The sequence below is a fragment of the Penicillium soppii genome (assembly GCF_028829465.1).
Source record: "Penicillium soppii strain IBT 18220 chromosome Unknown utg000005l, whole genome shotgun sequence".
In the NCBI taxonomy this organism is placed as follows: Eukaryota; Fungi; Ascomycota; class Eurotiomycetes; order Eurotiales; family Aspergillaceae; genus Penicillium; species Penicillium soppii.
The window spans coordinates 4,350,705-4,372,711 of record NW_026643235.1 but is presented as its reverse complement, the minus strand read 5'-3'; the positions used below and the strand labels follow the sequence as shown (position 1 = coordinate 4,372,711).

The 22,007-nt window shown below is 46.7% G+C and overlaps 6 protein-coding genes across 6 annotated transcripts; 4 read left to right on the top strand and 2 right to left on the bottom strand.

The window, feature by feature from the left end:
* Positions 1 to 1,775: 1,775 nt before the first annotated feature.
* N7529_007121 (RlpA-like double-psi beta-barrel domain-containing protein) lies at positions 1,776 to 2,447 on the top strand (the record flags this gene model as incomplete). The annotated part of the gene is made up of 1 exon (XM_057242648.1): positions 1,776 to 2,447. One exon carries the CDS (start codon positions 1,776 to 1,778, stop codon positions 2,445 to 2,447), a length of 672 nt encoding a protein of 223 aa, XP_057098007.1.
* A 968-nt stretch (positions 2,448 to 3,415) lies between these two features.
* N7529_007120 (SANT/Myb-like DNA-binding domain-containing protein) lies at positions 3,416 to 3,879 on the bottom strand (the record flags this gene model as incomplete). Its single annotated transcript, XM_057242647.1, has 3 exons — positions 3,416 to 3,451; positions 3,505 to 3,619; positions 3,677 to 3,879. 3 exons carry the CDS (start codon positions 3,877 to 3,879, stop codon positions 3,416 to 3,418), a joined length of 354 nt encoding a protein of 117 aa, XP_057098006.1.
* Positions 3,880 to 4,930: 1,051 nt separating this feature from the next.
* N7529_007119 (uncharacterized protein) lies at positions 4,931 to 5,682 on the top strand (the record flags this gene model as incomplete). The annotated part of the gene is made up of 5 exons (XM_057242646.1): positions 4,931 to 5,030; positions 5,087 to 5,150; positions 5,214 to 5,231; positions 5,341 to 5,449; positions 5,584 to 5,682. The coding sequence occupies 5 exons, from the start codon at positions 4,931 to 4,933 to the stop codon at positions 5,680 to 5,682; spliced, it is 390 nt and encodes a 129-aa protein (XP_057098005.1).
* Positions 5,683 to 8,434: 2,752 nt separating this feature from the next.
* N7529_007118 (uncharacterized protein) lies at positions 8,435 to 9,114 on the top strand (the record flags this gene model as incomplete). The annotated part of the gene is made up of 3 exons (XM_057242645.1): positions 8,435 to 8,760; positions 8,817 to 8,834; positions 8,892 to 9,114. The coding sequence occupies 3 exons, from the start codon at positions 8,435 to 8,437 to the stop codon at positions 9,112 to 9,114; spliced, it is 567 nt and encodes a 188-aa protein (XP_057098004.1).
* Positions 9,115 to 12,447: 3,333 nt separating this feature from the next.
* N7529_007117 (uncharacterized protein) lies at positions 12,448 to 13,197 on the bottom strand (the record flags this gene model as incomplete). The annotated part of the gene is made up of 3 exons (XM_057242644.1): positions 12,448 to 12,805; positions 12,875 to 12,972; positions 13,033 to 13,197. 3 exons carry the CDS (start codon positions 13,195 to 13,197, stop codon positions 12,448 to 12,450), a joined length of 621 nt encoding a protein of 206 aa, XP_057098003.1.
* Positions 13,198 to 15,163: 1,966 nt separating this feature from the next.
* On the top strand, positions 15,164 to 15,789 carry N7529_007116 (uncharacterized protein; the record flags this gene model as incomplete). Its single annotated transcript, XM_057242643.1, has 2 exons — positions 15,164 to 15,286; positions 15,358 to 15,789. 2 exons carry the CDS (start codon positions 15,164 to 15,166, stop codon positions 15,787 to 15,789), a joined length of 555 nt encoding a protein of 184 aa, XP_057098002.1.
* Positions 15,790 to 22,007: the final 6,218 nt, after the last annotated feature.

Here is a 22,007-nt window from a genome sequence, read left to right as displayed (position 1 = left end):
GTCCGGGAAAAACCCATCCCTTCCGCCCGCTCCTCACCAGAGAGAGGGTGCTCATTCATCGGAACATCTACGCTCAGTGGGAGTAAGAATGGAAATCATCCACAAAGGGTGGTCACTTACGGAAGGTCGATAACACACTACCAGCCAGCTGCACGAGGAGGCTGTACGGGAACCTACCGAGGAACCGTGCATACCTCTTGAAGCAGCTGCGCTCGGGCCACAACTAGCTGCCTAGCTACCGCAAAAAGGTTGGTTACAGTGACGATGACCAGTGCATATGCGGCCCGCAAGAAACAGTAACCTATGTGTTGGTGGACTGCCCAAACTTGAGGGAACTTCGACGGGAGTTGCGGAGAGAGGTTGGAGACGCATTCAATAGCATGTCGAGTCTGCTAGGGGGCTCAAAACAAGGTGAGAGAGGTAAACCAGACACCTTCCCGCAAGCCAGGATGGTCAAGGCCGTGCTAGACTTCGCTGAGGCGTCACAAAGGTTTTGCGGTCGCGCGCCACGAGGGCAGCCTAACAATGGGAACGGCAATTAGGCCACGGGAGGCCTTGACGAGGCCCCAAGTTCGTTTTCAGGAAGTGGAACACTCCAGATGTACGTACATGGAGACATATAGTTGTTGTAATCTGCATATCGTTCGCGAAGTTGGATTCTAAACCATATCCCACTAGGCTGGGTACGGATTCGTATTATAGTCTAGCTGGGAAAGCAACTCGCGAGGGGTCAGGTTAAATGATATCACACACACACACACACACACACACACACACACCCTGTATAGCAGGGACTGCCCAGAAGTTCCCGCGCACTAAGGACCGGTCCCGATGGAGATCACGGGTGGTATGGCATTAAACGCTTCCAAGGATACCATTCAATTGATTTTATAGATTCACTGTACGCGGTTCGCGGTAATCAGTTTCAACTCTTACTCTAGTCACGGCCTTTTGGACAGAGTATGTTAAAGCTGGCTTCCTACAGGGCGGATCAAAATCAGCTTCACCAATTCATTCTTTTTGATTATTTGTTAATCTCTATTTTTAGTGACGCCAGGCCTTATCTACTTAGTGCTTGCTGTTAGCCTTTTTCCTATTCGACAACCTCAATATCTAGACCAAAGCGGGTCTGGCCAAGGGTCAAGAAGAACCGAAGAGAATAAAGTGGTGAAATTGATTTCGAACGGACCTGTGTGCTACATGAACCATACAAACATATATTTTCTGTTCTGCCTCTCAAGTAGTTTATATTGCCAATTGCTTCGAATTACCACATAATTCATAAGTTTGGGACTAGGGGTTTCGCTACTATATTGATTTGCCTCCATGATCGATTGATACAGTCCACTTTTGTTCCGCCTCGAAAGGTTAGTGATCAATTCGACATGGGTCAAATCATAGCTTTCTAGCCACTCACGCCAAATCTTAGGATATGCAAGACATCAAACCTCATCACTGTCTGGTGGATAGACCGCAATAATGGTATCTGGTACTGCCACAAATTGAGGTTAGAAAGATGAAGGAATTGAAATGAAATTCTGTCTACTTATATGAGGCTTTTTATCGTCGCTTCCCGCTTTGAGATCTCATGCAATATCTTTTTAAATGGGACAGCAGGCGACCAGAAAATGAGGTTCTTGAAAGGTCATAGTTCATTACAAAAGTCGAGCAGATCTCTGGATTAATTATCCGGCATATGGGCCGCGCTCAGCTTATAAGGAGCGCCACCTATAATTTCATTCCCAAAGGAAAGAATGGTATTAACCAACCTTCTCATGGCCCTCTATGGCTGGAATTTTGCTGCAGCGGCTCCGCTAGACCTCTGTGCCGAAGTGTCTGAAGCGTTCACTAATTTTGTTTGGAGCACGACTGACATAACATACACTATCACTGTCATTCCAACAAGCTCCCCGGCTATCGAAGTTGCAACTCAGCAGACAAACCAGCCTAACCATCCCTTATCCGAAACTGGAAGCTTCGAGACCCAAGAGTCAGGATTCTTGCCTCCTACTTATTTAGACTCGAATCCGACGACTTCTCTAGCTCAAAGCCAGAGTCCAAATCTTTATTCCTTACACACAACCAGTCCCTTTAATCATGATGGCAGCGGCCACGGTTACAATGGCCCATGCTCTGAATCAAACCCTTGCAATGGCGATGTGACATTTTACGATACTGCCACTGATGCATTTTCGCCCAGTGCATGCGGAGTAACCAACAATGGGGAGAGTGACTTAGTTCTTGCATTGCCACAGGGTATTATGACAAGAGCCGAGTGTAGAAGAGCCGTTCATATTAACTACAAAGGGAAAAGGCATACAGGTGTTGTTGTTGATAAGTGCACCGGATGTGATAATCAGTCTATTGATGTTTCCAGGGCTCTGTTCCAGAAGTTATCTTCATTGGAAGAGGGTCGCCTGTTTGGTGTAAATTGGTACATTGGATAAAGGAGGATCTTGAGCTGCACGGCAGACAACACATATAAAGGTGACCGAATATAAGGATTAAACATCAATCTATAATCCGTAGACCAGGTTTGCAGTATTCTGTAGATGTTATGACATTTGATAGCACTCTGTGTACAGTATTGCTCATGAGAGGAAGTTCGAGGTATCGGACAAGATTCATATTCTCGTCTAGTAACTTCCAGTAAGACTCGGAGAGTCCAAGAACTGAACGAAGCATATCTTGCGAAGGAAGAAAATGTAGTATTCTCAAATCTTTATCGCAGTCCAGGAAAGATGTCAGAATGTAGTCTCTAATCCTTAGCTGCTCGGAGATAGAGTCCTGATCATGATCAGCTGCCGTGATACAGACTCAATGAAAGGTATTCGAAACTAAGATAGACAGGTAGCTTGAAGTAGCACAAGGTAGAAGGCTTCTGAAACTAAAACCTCCATTGTCCTGGCCCGCGCTCCTTTATAAGTTCTTCTATGGGAGCTAATCCAAACCGGTGCAAGAATCGGAAATAAATGGAGCCTGTAACGTCGATTATGGAATACACCGGAGCCAACAGCGCGAAATTAGACTAGCGACGTGAACATCGAACATGTTCAAGCTGTTGTTTCGTTACAAAATGCGGTTGTCTTCGGTGAAATCAAAACGCCGACAATGATTGGGATTCAACTATTGCACGATGCGTTGAGCAAAACGCTATATCATCGAACGGCTGTTCTTCTCCCAATACCCATTATCATCTTTACCCAAATCCCCAGAAGCCTTGAGGTGGAAGCCTGGCATCATGGATTCTTTCTCGCGTGAATGAACAGATGGCAGCTCTTCTGAGACGTTTTCTCAGATGAACGAAGACTGCATTGCGGGAAGTTCCACCACCATTGGACATGCAGAAAGGCTAGAAAGAACTTCCCTTAACGATGGAAGTTGAATCGTTGCTTTCTTGGTGGAATTGACCGATTCACTTCTTTTTGATACATCCTTGACTAGAACGCTCCTAGAATGGAATTCAAAGCTCGATGAAGGATTCCGAAGACGATGTGAATGTACGATGCCAGTGCGATTAGCGATCTCTTTCTCCGCGAGCTCCCAAAACATGCCCTCTGCTGCGCGCGGAGGAACAGCCATTTCCTTGGCTACCTTCAACCACAGCTCCGATTTGTGTCTAATGCAATGGAGCTGTTAGTATAATGACATTATCGGGGACAGACTCACGGCATACCTAAGATACTGTTTCGCTAATTGAGTCTTGCTATCATCATCCCAAGTGTCCCAACGTTCCAAGTAGTTTTGATATCGGAGGCGACAGGCAGTAGAACTTCTCTCATTAAGATGCTTGCTGATGGCGAGCCACCCTCTCCCCTGGTTTCGGAGGTAAACAATTGTTTTGTCTTCCTCTGGTAACCAGATCCGTTTTGAGGCCATGAGAGTCTGACATGTCGGCTTCTGTACTCTCGAGAATTGGCAACGTATACCAGAACCATTTCGCACATTGAGGGTGCCCATCGGGTATGGTGGTGAGCCTGAGGCAGGAAAGAGGTTACCAGTCGAACCTGGCAGCAATTGATGGTTCCCTCGATACAAGTTGCATGGACTGTAATACATTTAAATGACCTCAAACATTGATAAATCGAGATTTTTAACTGGACAGTATAGTGCTGGCGTGGCTGGAGGAACGGAGTTCCTCAACTTTATAACTTTACATTGGACATCTGGGCTCGTGCAGCATCCGTGAATATTGTTGTTTACTTTGTCCAATTTTCATTATAAATTATTTTTCAAATAATGATCTTTAATAGCCGGGGTTTGAACAGAACGAAGCTAATACAGCAATGGGTCATTGGTACCTTAATAAACAAATGGGCTAGTTTCAGTGGGATTTGCGTCTGTCTGGTTATTGAGTGGGAACAAATCAATCTGACAATAAACAAATAGCTAGCACACTCACCAAGCATTGCATTTACCCGGCGAGAATCGATACATGTATGCTATTTGCTGAAAGTATTTTTGAAGAAGAAATCTTAGCTTAAGGGGATATTAGAGACCAGGTCGCGAGATTTTCCAAATGAATATAGTGGGCTCTCTAGCCCACTACCAAGCCAATTTTAGATCCTAATATGAATGCTACAGGTGCCTTGGGCTTGCCTACAGCTTTAAAATATATCTGTGATGGCTTGGTTGAGAAGACCGCATGTGTTGACCGTGAGGAGGGAGAAAAGAAGAACATAATGCAGAGATGGAGAAATTTGTTCCTACCTTTTGCGGGGTTTTGTCAGGAGATTTTTTATATATACAACTATGACTTGAACAGAAAGTCTTTTGCATTTTCTTTCATTATTATCCAGCATGTATGACAGATGGAAATACGTTGGATCACCAGCTGACGGCCCTCGTCACGTGCCAAAGGGCCCGCTATAAAGGCACCTTGTTTCTTTAGTATTACTCGGGCAACCTTTACTCGTCTTCTTTTCTCAAAATGGGTAACACAGAAAACCCCTCTTTCAAGAGCACCCCTCCCAGTGAAAATAGCCCTAGAGAACTGGGTATCACTGCATTGAGCGAGGAGAATATTTGCCGTGAGTACCCAGGGGTACGGCCGTTAATACCAGGGTCAGGGCTGATTGCGATTCAGAGTCTTCGCAGCAAAATACTTCTCAACGTGAGACAATTGAACTTTTGGTCGCATATGTCAAGGAGTGAGTTCATCATCTATGCGCCCTATAAATCACGTTCTAGTTGGCTAACTAATCAATCCTTAGGTTGGATGAGCGAACCAAGTGAGTGCCTTCCTCTCGCTATCACATCCCGTGGAATCTTCCTTTGGCTCTGGTCGGGGTTGCTGCTTAGCACTATAGATAATATGCTGCTAATCTAAAACCTCAACAGAAAAATCGAAAATGGCTTCATAGAGTATGCAGCGTACAACGCTGGGGTACAGATAGTAATGGAACAGCTGCGCGATGAGGTTCATGGCTTGAAAGAGAGAGAATTCGGCGTGAGAACACGTGTCGATAGCATATGCAAATCGTTGGGAGTCTGGACTGTTCAAGGAAATTTGGCTCGCCTACCCAAGTTGGCGCGCCAGAGGCGTGCTAGGGTCAAGTCAGAACCTAATTCTATATGAGTTAGCAATCACGTTTCAGTCCAGAACGCTCAACCGAAACGGAAGAGGAAGAGAGTGAGGAATTCTTGAAAGACAACATTATGGGTACTTCTTTCAACAGCTAGTGGGAAAAGTAGGCCATGGAAAACAAATCTCTGTAGGATTCCCCTGATCGAGCTTTGTTAAATCTGAATCTTGGTGGCAATATCGAGGATGTTATTTGAGCGGATTATAGTTTTTATTTGACGTCAGTTTTCAGACGCAGGATTCGTCATTAAATTCGTATACTAGAGTTCGTAGGTTTTATGACAAACGGCGTAGAAGGCCAATATAACTTTCTCCAGTTGTCACATGGATGATTGCCACTGTTCTCAATTCTGGCTCCATTAACCTGCCATTTTGGTTTGGTCTAGATTCATGTTTGCTCGGCTTTGGATTTCCAACCGACCAGACCATTATTTCCAGTCATATACCCCATCATGGTGGGGATATTATGGAGCAACCATAGGGACGAACCGTGGAAATGCTGAATTGCGGGCCCCTCGGGGTTTGGCGTGGCCCACTCCAGGCGTACCTGTAATTACGTACGAGGGCCGTTTTTCTTACCCTTGGCGGCCAAACAGCCCAACTTGGTTGCATGCATGATTAGCGACCGGACTATCCAATTCACTACCTTGGTTGAGGATCTGGAAAGAAAAAATAAAGAATCTGAGTTGCCCAAGCTCGAGTAGGTGTTCGGCTCCAAGCTTCGGGAGAATACCGGACAAGATACAATCCCTTCTCGCGTGTTTGGGATTGATCACGTGAGTTACAGAGGCATGATACTCATGGTGAAGCTATATAGGTTACCAAGACCAAGCTTCGACATAACGCAAAATTATTAGCCCTGATCCAGAAGCACAGGTCAGAGGAGGAGGACAGGAAGCAGGTCTAGGGCCAGTCCTCTTCCATTGCCATGAAGTCACTACCTGTATTTCTGCCTTCGTGGATAGATCACCATCACTAACTCTGGCCTAAAGCCCTGCGCCGAATTTGAGAATGGGAGAAGACTGGGCAAGAAAGTACTGTAATGAAGCTTTATCCAATACTTGTATTCATATCGTAGGATGTTGTATATATCCATCCGCATTATTACATCTTCATTCCCTCAATAAAACCACCATGTCCATTTGATATTGCCTGTCCATCCTCTTTGTATCAGTCACTTCACGTTTCTCCCGTTGAGATGCGGATGCGGCGAATCATCTGCCAAAGCTGTGTAACAGACAGTGGCTGTTTACGTCGTCGAAAGACTGGCTTAGGGCTAATGTAAACTAAAGGCGCAATCAGCAATCATCAATGCAATGTTCATGCTGGCTTCACAACTACCTACCCGGGGGGCATGATATGCTGGGTATAGGGACTCATGGTCATTCTGATACTGCGAGGCCACTACAGAAGCTTGCGGGCGTGAACTTTCAGATATTTGCCCTTGCTGCAAGATTCGGCGAGCCCAAGGATCCGGCCTCTTAAGCCTGAGGACAGGAGGGCAAGGAGGGAAGCCCTCCGGAAGCCTCTGACGCCGGTACCGTGCCCTACGCGCCGCCGTACGGGTGCGTGTAGATATTTTGTCAGAGATGGGACGCCGCCTTCTAATCCCTTTCCGAAGCTGGTTGTATTTGCCTCGCAGCGACTCGAATGATCGGTCTTTATTGTGTTGCTTGGAATATTCCTCGGCTCTTCTTTCCCACGACATCCAGCGATGTTCAGATAACCATCGTTCGAGATTGTTTTCCTCGGATGCGGTCCAAGGAATGTAGGCACCTTTCGACATTGTGGTAATTAGGTTCAGTGTAAAAGTAAAACGTCAAACGTCAAGGTAGGCGATGAAATCAAGCAGTGAGGGCACTAGAAGACATAGGGTGAACAACGACGGACGGCACCAATTTAACTGATGTGTACTCAAAGTCACCACTCCTACTTTGAACAAGTGTGTCATTGATCCATTCTTGGGGTGGATGCTCCTTGCCAGGAGTTAAATTGAAGCGGAATCTGCCGATTCAATCTGCCCAGATATATTTGATGGTTATTAAATTAATACGACCTCAACTTTGGCGAGGCGAATTTAATGCAGACCGTTTGAAAGGTGTTTTTTTTTATTTTTTTCGCGATTTCTTTCTCTTGGCCACAATGGTCAAAAGGATAGTATAGTTGTGGGGGGTAATCGGCTTCATGTCCGCTCGAATTGCTCAAGTGGGGCCGGTTATACCGAGGTCGACTAAGTTGTAAAAGGCTACACTTGATGGATTAATTGTTTTTTTATACATTTTACACGACAGTCACCAAATTAATGTTGGCCATGCCTTGCTATTTACCGGTCCTTCAATTTCTCGGAGGGGAACGGCTAGTTTAGACCTCTGATCTCCAGTCAAGCCGAGCTGTATCAACTCAATGCTACGTCCCATGGAACGAAGGGCAAAAGGCCTTACTCGTGTGCTTACGCTCTCCCGGTCGATAGCTATTTTCTAATATCATCCACCGCAAATATATCTGGGGACAAGAAGAGAAGGGCTTTGCCTGCAGGCCTAATGGTTCTTACCGAAGGCCCACAAGGTAGTATCGAGCTTTTCCTCTAGGCCCCCGTCTTGGGTCTAGAACTGGACGTAGAAGTTCTTTCTAGCTAACTATATCTTTGTATACATGTAAATCAAATGGCGCCCGAATTTCGCAGGGCATACAGCTTTAGTCCTCGGATTGGTCCAAGCTCTCCACCGTCGTCCCCATCTGGGCTATAAATCAAGTGCGACCGCCATCATCGGTGAGAAGGTCTGGCCGTAACTTCCCATTCTTCCTTCTATCTTATTTGTTCTCATTCGCTTTTTCCACAAGACCTGAGTTATGGGTATCTTGCAGGATCCTGGCCGGTTCTCCAGCCAACTACGCAAGGCCCTTGCCTCCAAGCCTTTCGACGTCTGGAGCATTCCCGAGTCGGATGTAGCTCCCCAAGACGAAGACTGCTTTTATGACATGGAAACACAATCCTACGCGGGAGAAAGCTATGTGCCGATGGATGAAGACGCAGGAGATGGAGACGCAGGAGATGGAGCAGAGGCCGATTGGGCTATGGAGATCCAAAGTTCGGACGATCATAGTCCCGGAGCGGAGCCTGATGGAGCGGTTGATGCTCCCGTGTCTCTTGGCAAGTGTGTGAGCTGTTTGAGAGAGTGAGTCTATATGCCCCTACATGCGGGAGTTACGCGTGAGGCTAATGTCTTTCTAGTCTAGACGGCCGAGTTCTGTGGGTGCACCATTGATACGTGCTCCAGATATCTAGATGCTAATGGAAATTTTCCAGGTCCGTGGAACATCAGTTCGAAAAACAAAATCTCTGGAACGACGATATGGCACGAGGCATGAAGACCATGCAGGGCGGGTACCAGGAAATCTCGGTGCTCCGAGAAGACTCGGCTATGCTAAAAAAAGAGGTGGCGATGCTAAGAGGCCAACTTAACTCTCTATCCAAGGGTAGCCCAGTCACTGTGCGAAGACCCGGACGCCCTAGGCGTGACGCAGAATAAAGGCAGGACGAGCAGGGAATGAGATCGCAATATTCGCGACACATACATAATCATTCATCCACGCTTCTAGGAAGATAGATAGTTCGAGCCTAGCAATCAAGCGATAGCGATCATTTCAACGCACTTTGATACGTACACACCCCTATCGGCATTAGAGCTTCACGATCTACCAGGTCCGTGCGGGTCAGGCCCGAGATCTACGCCGTTAGGAACCTAATGCAATTTGAGAATTCGGTGACAAATCACTGTCAGAGCGCCACTGAGCTCCGCAACCCAATTTGGGAAGGGTTCACGCACGTCTGTGGAGACGATGATACCTGGACTGGGGAGAGGTGGAAACAAAACAACCGGCCCACATTGATCGGGGAGGATTGTTACGCGTGCAGGGCCCGCAGATCATTGCCGTTTGTGTCTGTATCCATGGGAAATACTGGCCAACTACGAAACTAAACGAGGTGCGTGCTAAGCACAAAATCAGAAAACCATAAGGGTGTAGCGAAGCTATTGTTTTCCAACCCACTTCGATCCTTGCGCTTGCGTGTTTGGAAAATCTTTCCTCTAATATAGTTCACTAGCGGGCATCGTGACGGGTATATCGGCAGTCCTGCGAATACGTCTCGGACGGGAGTCATGCAGTGATCGCTTAGGCTGGACTACCACCAGATTCAATCCATGGTGAGCCTCCTCCTGCTCCCACTCCACATGCATCTTTGCGCTTACTATTGCGAACTGCTGTCTTCAATTCCGAGCAAAAACTAGTTTCTTCAAGATCTTGAAACCTCCAACACACCGCAGTATTGTCGACTGTATATAGAGACTCTCAGATCCGCTTGCCTTGGAACTCTGCCTGTGGTCCGTCCCGTACCGCTGTGGCCCACCTGCCAGAGGTGACTGATCCTGAGAAAACGGGGTAGAGTCTCTGTCGGCTTGCACATCTCTTACGATGGTAATACCAATGCATGAACCATGGTACACTTGGGAAGTCTCGGCTAGGCTGGTTCCCCCTTATGATTTGCCTCGTCTACCCGATCTGCTATTAGTGCTTTCTTTACCTGTCGCATGGAATCGAAGAGAGAAGCGGGAGACGATATGTCTCACCGACTAGCGATCTGCGCTGCGCCTGGTGGCTGCCAAAAATGCCTAAAGGAAAGCCAATGCCGTACGCACGAGACGTGGGGAGTCTAAAGTATGCAATACAACGGCGAATTCCACAAAGCCACCCGTCTTTTTTTATGTCTCTTTTCTGTTTGACTTTTGCCGACTTTGAATTTTCATTGGACGATTTTAATGAATTTCCAGCTAGTCACCAGTCTTCGAGCATGGACCTTACAGGTTTGCGAGCCCCGCCCCATGCCCCATACTATACCCATTTTTTTATGATAGGAAACAGCCCCTGAGAGAGGCAGACTCCGTTTTTGCTGTGTACGTCTAGACTTGACCCATTTCGAGGAACGTCGCTAGACAGTGAGTGATCTCTACTCCCAGAACCCAGGAACCTCGGCTTTCAAGTCAAGAAATAATTTCTCTTGGTCTCGTGAGGTATACTTTTTCCGGAGAATCAGCTATAGGTAGAGCACAGCGCGGCTAATTTCCGCGGCCGAGACATTTGTGGCTAGGGCGGCCAATTCAAACTCTATCTTCGACAGCCCTGATCAGCCCTCCCGCCCGCATTCCTTCCGAGGACCCCGAAAGGCAAATATCTTAGCTATCGACGCTGACACATGCCAAGCACGATGACAGGAAAAACATTCAGCAGTGTAGCCAATACAACCTTCTGAAAGGCAATTCCAAGTACCTTGTCGGTCCTTATGCTAGCATATCCGTCCAACATGGAGGCTAAGATGGTTTATAAAAAATAAATCCAAACTATCCAAACGAGTTTACGAGTCCCCACCGAATGAGGACCGCACCCCCAAAGGTCAATTCGTCGTCATTTTGGCCTATTTAATTCCATTGGCTGATATGACAGCATGTAACGTTGATTGGGCCCACTTCCTCATATGGTGGAGATCCTGCCTGATCGGCCTGCGGCTAGAGCACCGTCGATCTTATGTCTTGTGGTGTCAATTTCGTAGCCATATAAAGAACTTGCAGTAGAAGACATACAATCCAGCTTCTACCAACTATGCAATAATCGAAAGTCTGGGTTTTTGATTTCCTTTTTTCCTGTATCCTGCCTCACACAATAGCTGACACCAAGACAGGGACATGAAAACCCCTATAAATTGTGTGGTTCTATTTGCGGGTCATATAATCTTGGATCCATGGTTCTCGTGGTGGATTATCTGCTACTTGATGTGCCCCTCCTACCCAATTTTCCATAGTCGGATCTACCGTCACCGGTCGGAGTGCCCGATTGGGTAAGATATAGGCGAAGGTAAACAGGCCAAGTCCAATACAGGCTACGATCTCCGCCGATCTCCTTCATTAGGTAACTCAAGCTCTTTCGCGCACATTGGGTATCGTGGAAAAGTCCCCAATCGTCGATGGAGATGCAGTAAGAGGGAAAAGGTAACGATCATGGTACACAACAAATTATCTGTACTGCAATTACAAAATCTAAGCGAGCGCCCGCGCGAAAGAAACCAAACTATATGCGGCATCGCGTGTAAGCATGCAGGATGAGACACGGGAGATGCCGGCGCAACGGTGAGATCGATCAAGCACGGGCTTATGCATGTTAATCTTGACCTAAACTCTATTTGTTCGTGCATATACCTCAACGGTCGCCCCTCGGGAGCTCTTACCCTTTCACTCTGAATTGCCAGTATAATTGTCGCCATTTCGCGGATGTACCGCAAGGAAAATGAATTCTATGTTTTCCCTCAACCCCTGAAAACCTGCTTGCCAGCCAATATTGATGGGGTCTGAGTGATCCTTCGAGCCAATAAGGGTAAAGATAAAATACCCTCTAAGCCGTATCTGGTGGAGGCCCGAACACGGCAAATTAACTCCATGTCATCTGGGGGGCTTTCGCGCCAATCGGAACGCAATACTCCACTGACTTAATGCTTGGTCAGATTCGGCTCGACGGAGATCGACATCCGATCGCAGACGTACGATGGAATATACGATTATCACGGAAGTAGTGATTGGTTCCCCGTTAGCGAATTCTTGGGTTTTTAAGAGCAGAGATTTTGGATCGGCCCCCGTAGACTCCGACCGCTGCTAAGAGACTACGTCGCAGTGATAACGCGGTATACCTGAACTAAAGAGCCAATCTACGTGTAAGGACACATTTGAATTTAGGATTTAATATTAACCGATCACATAACATTATCTCTAGAAACAGCCATACACCACGGTCCGCTCGCTCAGAGAGACCGCAATGCCTCATGGCAGGTGCGTATATGAATCGAGCTGGGGAATCGTGGGCAGGTTGGACGAGGAGTAGCCCGGAAGAGGTTGTGGCGGCATATTCGAGGGATCAAGCAGATAGCTTGCATCTTGGTCTTGCCAGTCTTGTGCCACATCAGACGAAGGCAAGAGAGTGGAAAAGTATGCCTGGTCGCTTTCATTCATCTTGTCCGTGATCTGGCCGGTTAAGGACGAAGCGGTGTTCTGAAGTTCCCTCAAGGCCTGCTTGTATTCTTCCCGTGGCATATGGTCTTGAGAGGTGGCCGCTTCCAGGCTCTCTTTCAAGGCAACATTCTCGCTCTTCAACTGGCGAACCTCCTCCGCAGCCTTATGTCTTTCGGCGGTAAGCTGCTGGACTTTTGCAGACAACCGGGTTTTTTCCGCAACAAGTTGCTGGCCTCACTCGCTCAGGTGGGCGGTATTCTGCTGGTGGGCCTGTTCGGCTGCTTCAAGCCACTTGATGCATTGAACATGATCTTCTGGCCGGGAGGCATGTGCCCGCTATATCGGACGAGCATGTCAGCAAATCACTATCCTTGGAAGGTAATGGGGTTGACTCACCAATCTTTGCCGGAATTGGGCTTCGCGTGGGATGGGGTTAGATTCAGTATTGTCGGCGCTCGCCGGCAAAGGTCGCACAGGGCGAGTGGCAGACGCTCTGGTCTTTCTAACCCTGGTGGGAGCTGGCACGGCAGGCTTACGCGATGCGGTTGGCATTTCCGGCATAGTGAGCGATAAGTCGACGGAAATCGCAAGACAAAGATTCGCACTGAACAGATCAAAAGAGAAAGAAAAGGAATCGGGTGTATTTCGGCTCGCTTAAGGTGGGCAAAACCAGATCTAAATACAAATGCAATCGTGATAATAAACAGGTCAACGTACGCAAATTATGTTATCACCGCGTTTAATGACACCCCAACACCTCAGTTTTAGAGCTGACCGGATATAGAAAGTGACATTTCACAGATCCACAATAAGTGGTGGAGACAGTAAAGCTCAACCACTCTCTGCAAAATATAGGGAGTGCTGCACCCACGGCTGTGTTTTGACCTGTGGGAAATGAACTGGTCAAGTCACTCATCTTGATGAGGACCGCATTGGAGCAAGCTCGAGTATTTGCGAATAATCGATTCGGAACGAGGAAGTTAAACACTATCTGTTGAGGATATCCCGTGGCATCCGAGTGAGCTTGTGTAAGCATGTTCGTTTGCACAAAATTCCAAGCTACGAGAAACCGAAATTCGTGTCCGTGTTGAGAAATCTCCACAGACGCAAGACAGAGAATCAAATTAATATCGGCCAATACCCGAGCACCGAGGACTAAGAAAAAGACGACACGGTGGTACGCTAACAATAGCTTCTCATGCCATTGCCATTTTCGTCCTCGTTCGCGAGCTAAGGGGGCAGGTAGTGCAAAGATGTGGCAGGAAATGAGACACTGACGGATTCTACCGGCAAAGCTACCTTTACTAGTAGGTTTAATTGCGACTGGCATCTCTGAATTCCCGTGCTAGCCCCTTTGTGGGAGCTTTGTCGCAAAAGATGTCCAGAATAGAAAAGTACAGGGATGGCGACAAGATAATTAAGACGGAGCTTTGAAATAGCCAGTGTCATTTGCCAAAGAGCCTTGATTCTACACAACCCCACCACCTTCACTGAGCTCTAGCACTACTTTCCGGGATTCAATAGACATAAGGGCGACCCGCCGGCTTCCTATTTGTCCGTAGCTGTCCTCATAACTCTGGGGCTTCATCGACTGATAGAAGCCATGCGAGTAAGTTACCAGGTGTGAGCAATATAGCAATTAAATCTCTCCGTCGATCAATACTCCGGAGCCCCATCTCCGGTCCGCAAACAATTGGAGGTGGATCTGAATATTGCGGCTATTGAATTTCTGCCCCGCTTGTACCCCGATGGAACTTATTACGTCTTCATATTTGTATTTTACTGACAGCCCACTAAACAAAAATTATGGCATGAATATAATCATAGCCGGTTTTAGGAGCTCTCTTAATTTTGTATTATATGAAAGCCCCTTACGCAAGGAACAGAAGAAGAAAAGCTGTTGAAAGTTGACTGGCGGACTCTAATCTTTTCTACCTGGGTTTAGGGGGCCTACGTCCGCCGGAGAGAGGCATTGAATGTGCGAATCACGACGCCTGAGATCCAACAGGCTGAGGTCTGACGCCCGGTTCAAAGTTCACAACTGAGGCTTTCTACCCAAAATAAAAACCCCGGCAGTTGACCTCGCGCTCCTAATGGTCGGCTCCAGGTCAGGTATCTTAAAACAAGGTCATCAATAGAACTGTTTATTTACCGTTCAGGTACTGTTTCATGTACTATTAAACTCACATGTACTGCCTCCACTCCGTTTGTTTTGCTTCATTTGACAGAAAGGCCTCACTTGCCTAATTTACCTAAACCAAATCCATCCAATGAGCTCTGGATAATTAGTAATATGGCTTCATTATTGCAAGCCTCGTGGGCACGGTGTTAGATATTGACTTTTGTACTTGTTCATTCAATCTCGACCATTTCTCATATCGATAGCTCCGAATCTCGCGTACGGTCCGATTGACTGCTTAACACGTGCCTGACCCCATCGACTGGCTTTCGCACTCCTCGTCGGGATTCAGACTTCTCCTCCCATCCTCCGTGTGCTTCAGTCGATTGAAGCGCAAGCCTACCAGCAATGGCCCGTCCCGTACCATATTTCCGGCCACAGGCTTTCAACATTGGCTTCAGGAACTCTATGGGCTCCACTCATGTTCAGCCCTCGCGCTTGCCTGCCACCGTGCACGGAAAATCAATGCCTGTAAGTCATTCTAATATCGCTCGCCTTGGTTTGGTCACGCTGTTAACTTTTTCTCGACTAAAATCCAACAGGCGACAGTCACGGCACACAGTGTCTCAGAAACGCAAAGCTCAGAATGGCCAGAGACCCCGTCCGACCAGTCTACAGCAGCGTCCGCCATCCAGCGCCGCCCAGGCCATTGCAAGAAAGACAATAAAAAAAGGGGACAGAGACGAAGGGAAAAAGCGCAACAGCTTGCAATTCAAAACAAGAAGATTGTATATCAACACACCCAGGCCCAAATTGAAATCCAGGGCCTACGTGAGCAACTGTGGCAGCAGGAGCAATCTCACCGACGTTATGAGGCAAAGATGCGAAGGTTTTTCCACGACTGTCATGTCGAAGCTTCTTCTCTTGTCAAATCAGTCAATATTCTCCTATCAGATTGCGCAACGCGTCCCAGAGGTGTACCAGAACCTGTGAGTTACGAGCATCAATTGGCGCGTGACAAAGCACCAATGTGAATTGTGCACTTCAAGTCACGGAGGCATGATTAGACTGGCGAAGTCGTGCTTGGATTTCACCATTAAAGGGTGGGAAGCGACCATGGCGATCAACAATAGGCCGAGGCGCCCGCAGCAACTAGTTGGCTTATGTAAGCTTTCCAATTGGGGGGTTCAACCACTTCAAATCTATCCCACCATTTTCCGTCTATCATAGTCACCGTATTCCAACAACTACTCATGGAACAAGCGGAGAATCAATACAAAATGATATCCATATAGTCAAGGTATACTTCTCATACTATAATAATGATAATTGGCAAATAATTATGGTGTAAATGAATTTGAACATGCGGTGAAGCAAGCATATACAATCACAATATATATTGCTAATGATACAACCATTTTTTTGCCTTGTTCAATGATTGCTCCCCAGAGAGGTCTGATCCTGTACCCTGTACCTGAATATGCTTTTCAATTCAAATACCCAAGACACGTAGTATCTCATGCTGGAAATATAACCACAACCATTCTGATATTCAGGGTGTGGTGGGTCGAGCCCATCGCCCTTCCACTTGAACAACGACTGTGAGGTGCTAAAAGAAATAACCAGAGCAAATTTAGGCGATCAACACTAGAGATTGATATCACCAAACACCTTACGGGCATGGGTTTACACTTTACCAAATTGCGTGCGTTGATTAGGATAGACGACAACTACTGAAAACCGAACGCACTCATGACCGATGATGATTGCAATTTACCTTTGGAGTATTGCTGACTGACTTTTCCCACCCCCGCATTAAGTTTTTGTTTAATCACGTGCAAAAAAAATAAAAAATTTAACTGCAGTAATCTGCTTCATTTCCCATACCTGGTTGGAGTCACTTGACTTTGGTGAATTTTGCCCGAGGACGAAAAAACCTCCCAAGAATGCCTCGTGGCGGACATGGTGGTGCCAAAGGGGATTTGAGATGATAAAAGTGTTGTGGTTAATTGCGAGTCAAAAGTGTTACTAATGTCAGTGAGTCACCGTACCCGATCGGAGTTGGGGAGGCTGGACTCGGAACTGCGTACGTGGCTTTTCTCGAGTACCGTACAAAGAAATATAAAGCCTACGTCTGCCCCGGGTCTCAAATTTGTTTCGCTTACCGTGACTCACCGCGATGCCAAAAGAGGGCCACAGCTGTTCAGCGTTGGGTTTTCTGCTCGCGTGACTCACCGTGATGCCTATAGGAGACTACAGCTGTTCAGCGTTGGGTTTTCTGCTCGCCGTGACTTACCGTGATGCCTATAGGAGACTACAGCTGTTCAGCGTTGGGTTTTCTGCTCGCGTGACTCACCGTGATGCCTATAGGAGACTACAGCTGTTCAGCGTTGGGTTTTCTGCTCGCCGTAACTCACCGTGATGCCTATAGGAGACTACAGCTGTTCAGCGTTGGGTTTTCTGCTCGCCGTAACTCACCGTGATGCCTATAGGAGACTACAGCTGTTCAGCGTTGGGTTTTCTGCTCGCCGTAACTCACCGTGATGCCTATAGGAGACTACAGCTGTTCAGCGTTGGGTTTTCTGCTCGCCGTGACTTACCGTGATGCCTCCAGCGATAGGACAGACACCTCTTCGTGGTGCTGGAGATCATTACTCAATCGTGCAATCGTCCGAGGAAGCTAAGATCTGTCCGAGCTATTTTATTTCATGCCTGCTATCCTATACCAGGTCTTTCTGTAGACCCATCTTAGTTCCATTTGGACCTGGATGTTAACAATAAAACTTCCTCGATTTGCCCGAAACTCTACTGTCCACACACACCCTTGCCCACATTGCTTTCATTTCGCCTATTCTTCACTGTGGTTTCTCCGTCAAGTGAATCACGCCTTCGTATGCCAGTGCTCCATCAACCTCTATTCCGCTCGGATTGCTCGAGGACGAGATCACGATGTGCGAGCTCAGTGTTTTAGCCCTTCTCCTAATTTGGGTTGAATAGATAACGAAGGTTTTGAAAGAGTGTTCGACTGAAGGCATTTCTGCTGCTTAATTGCAGACTGGCGCTGTAGCACAGCGCGTTGAAACTGGTCGGTTCGAGCTAATAAACGTCATCCAATTTGCTGATTATGCGTCATTGCCACAGAGTTGACCAATCAGAAAAAAGATAGAAATAAAAAATGGCGGCCACTGTGTCTATTTTTGCGAGACATACATACCACCATAGTCTTTCATTCTTATTATGTACTGTATTATCACTGGAGTCCACGGCCGATCCTATGAACGACGTGGTGGTTGCTTGATTGGGGTCTACTGGACCCTGATCTGGGTAGACGGAATATTTCACCAAAGGCCCAAAGAGCGGCCACGACCTCACTGAAAATGAAGACGGTAGATGATCCATACGTATAAAAATACCGCTCCTGCGTTGAAATGAGTACATTCGGGGAGTAAGTCGATTGATTTGGTTCCATCGGGGTGTTGAACACCTAGATCATCAACAATGGCGTTGTCTACCGTGAAGCTTATAGAGTGCCACAGCTGTTCAGCGTTAGGTTATCTGCTCGCGTGGCTCGCCGTGAAGCACATAGAGGCCACAGCTTATAGCGTTGGGCTCACTTCATGCTGTAGTTGCCTCCAGCAATCGGACAGACACCTTTCGTGGTGCTGGAGATCAATAATAAAACGCGCAGCCGTTCGATGAAACCAAGATCTGTCCAAGTCTGTGCCTTGTACTTAGATTTTTTTGGCCATAGTCTAGCTGTTCAGTGTGTTCGTGCTGGAACATGAACATTTCCTTGTATTGTCTAGAAACGTACAGCCCGACGGAAGACACTTATTCTCAGATGGTTTTCATATATACAATTTCTACTTTGAGCATAAACACTGAATATTATATGTACTTTAATAGTAGCCTCTCATTACTGTTTATCACTTGAATGTCTTCACCCATCATATTGCATACCGTCCATCCCGCGCAAGTGTTGACCTTCAAGAGTGAGTAACAGCCGTTCACATAGTGTTGAGTTGTGGCAGTGACCAGGCCGATTGAATTACACCGCACAAACGTTAAAATTGATTGGTCAGTAGAGATAAACAAGACTCTTGCTGGCCATACCTTATGGCCGAAGAAAGGCCAGAGAGTAAATGACCAGAATTGAAAACCGAAAAACAGAGCGGGCGTTACGTTTACTGTATAACTATCAGACATGCATATTCCAATATCGTTCATTAGTATTACGACCGTATTACTAGAGTCCGCCATCGATCCCGATGAACGCCATTGATTGTGTCCAGTGGACACTCGAACCAAGAGAAAATGACGGGGATCTGGATACTGTAAAAAGAATTCGTCAAAAGCCCAAAGACCAACCATTGCCACACAACAAATAAATGGACCCCAAAAAGTCAACCATATTTGCGTTTAGATGAGAACACTAGGAAGTCGATTGGCTTGGTGCAATCCAAATGTTAAAAAGCTAATCGATCAATGACCTGTCCACCTCACAATAAATAAACACCAGCATGTCAAGAACACTGTATGCGTCTGTTGAACTGAAAACGACTAAATGGATAAGTGCTGTTTAAGTCTCCCAGCTGAATAATAGCACGGGAGATGAAAGCTCCAGGCCAAGTCCGTTTTTTTATCAAATAAACAGAATGGGCAGTAGATGTTTCCCTCTTGAACTTTCATGAGCAGCGTCAAGCTGCGACTCCCAAACGAGGAGCCCAATACCGGTTATTTACCCCTCCGATACTGTTTATTGGGGGCGTAGCTCTCGAGCTCAAGGGTCACAGATGTATCCCCACCCCATTTATTCGGCCTACTCATCGAAATTGCCTGTCTATGCAAAAAGTTGCCCGGGCCGCCTGGTCAATCTGGCGAAATCTATCACCGCGAAGGGGTTCTATCCTACTGACCAGTGCTTACTTCCTTCTGCGTCTTATTCCTCAATCATTTGAAACCTGCAAATACAAAGAATTTTTTTTGCCTTTGTGTTCTCCAAGCAATTTTGATGGCACCGATGGCAGTTTCCATGCTAGACGTTGAGCTGCATATTTTCCACGATGATCTTAAAATTCTGTCAACTCGACCTACGCGGTGAGCACTCAGACTAATGCTGATCCTGAACCAGCAGCAAGATCGGTGGGTTGACAATGAGTCTCTCACCAGTGCCGGCCAGTCCCTCATGCGGGAAATGCGACTTTTTATGCAAACACACCGACAACTTGGTTTTGCATCTGCGATGACAACTCTTTGGAGAGTAGCATGGGATGACTGCGCTTAGCCTCGTAGGCTTAGACAAGCTCCCATATGCGCTCACCGAACTTCCGATGGATAAAGATCGAATAGATGACATCGTACAGCTATGTCGGCTCGCTAGTAAGTCAGGTATAGAGAGCGACGTATTCATAATGGGGCTTCATTACTTACCGTTTCGTCTGCAATTTTTTATGTGCCGGCCAAGCCTTGCATATCTCTTGCATGAACGGCCGGACCTGAATTTGGAGCTGCTGAAATATCTGGCCGTAAGGACACAGTCCTATTCCCACCTTACACCAATGTGCAAGTTCGTCTCTGTTACTTCCCCGGGGCTTTAATTAGATAGATGAGGGGTAACCCATGAATGTTGGGCATTGAAGCCTATATTAACCACTCCGCTGGATGTAGGTAGAGTAGAAATGAGTTTCTTTCTTGCCAGGTATGTATGTATTTCATCTTGGGAAACATGCAAGCAAGAGCTACTGTAAAGGAGGTCGATAGCCCACGCCGGGCTCCCTAAGCTTGCCCATGGGCGAGGAAATATCAAAATTCTTCTAATTTCACAATGTAAGCTACATAAGCAGCCTCTACTATGAAGCCTACCGCAAGGAAAGGTGACATTCGCATTATATACAGATTTCTCGACCTGGCATGTTCACTTGCCGGTGATATATATCATGAGAAGTTTCATTAGATCTGAACCCATGAGACTTTACCAGAAATTCGAGTCGCACTATCTATGGGACTATCGAGTTGTCCCGAGACGATGACTTCATTGCCAATTGAAATTCGAATATTTTTTGGACCAACTATCCCTTCAAAAAATGTTCTGCCAGTCATCTCAGCGATGGCGCTGTAGGTAAGAGAGACGGCTGAGCAACGGAAGGAAGGTGCTGGCTGTGAAATGGCACCACTGAAAGAACAGAGAATTCCGTGGATACCAAAGGTTGCCTTTATTCGATGGTCTTGGTGTCGTAGCACTCCTTTTCCGGAATACATCTATTGAATGAGAAAGTTAGCTAAAGTTGACGGAAGAGTTGATGCCTAGATTACTCGCTTTGGATTGACAGTGGTGGGAATACCTTGGCAGAATATCGAGCAATGAAAGATTATCGAGCCGGCCGAATTTTGAATAAAGAGTATCCAGATGACTTCATATAGATTGCGAGCGATCAATCGTGAATCCGATGTACATGCTGATGGGGAAAGTGAATGAGGGTAGAATGAACTCAAGAAAGAAGGTGCGGTAACGTGCGGTATTCCGAAGTTTTATATGATAGAATACCCTCATTAATATCCAAGGCATCAATCGAGACGTGACTGAAGTGACTCTCACATCCGTGGAGCGTTCATTTCGACCATGAGCAAGGTGGAGAAGGTGGATCAAGAGCTCTATGTTCATTAGCGGACAACTAACTAAACAATTGTATTGTTGAGTGGGTAATTCTCCGGACAATAGTGATCTTTCTGCTACAGGTATTTTGAATGAACATCATAGTCTGTTTAATACCTACGCACGTAAATCGAAGGCTGTCATTTGACCGGCCCACGGTTTACCCTTCAGGCGGCAGTTTGGGCAAACATGCAGTATGGTCTCTACCAAAATGAACACAGACAGCTGGACAGTTGTGTAACCGTAGTCCATTTGAATCTGTTGTTTTCGGTTTCACCAACGTCCATTAAATTCAGGGAATCAATGTTCAGTTCCTTCGCAACCTGAGTTTGGGCTTGCAAGGTACGATAGTTCTATTCAAAGACTGCAATCCCATATTTATTCCACTCCGCTCCTCCGCAGAGACGTACAGCGGCGGCCGATTTTGCCAGCGTTTTTTTAGCTAGCCATCTACCATTCAATACCTTCTTTCGACGAGCTCGCCTCTTCTTCCTCAAGAGTCAAAGTGATATTCTAACACAACTTAGTAGATATCTCAAAAGCTAGTAGGAGACCTACTGTTGGATGGTCCGAAGGAAATGTAGACTGGAAAAGACGTAG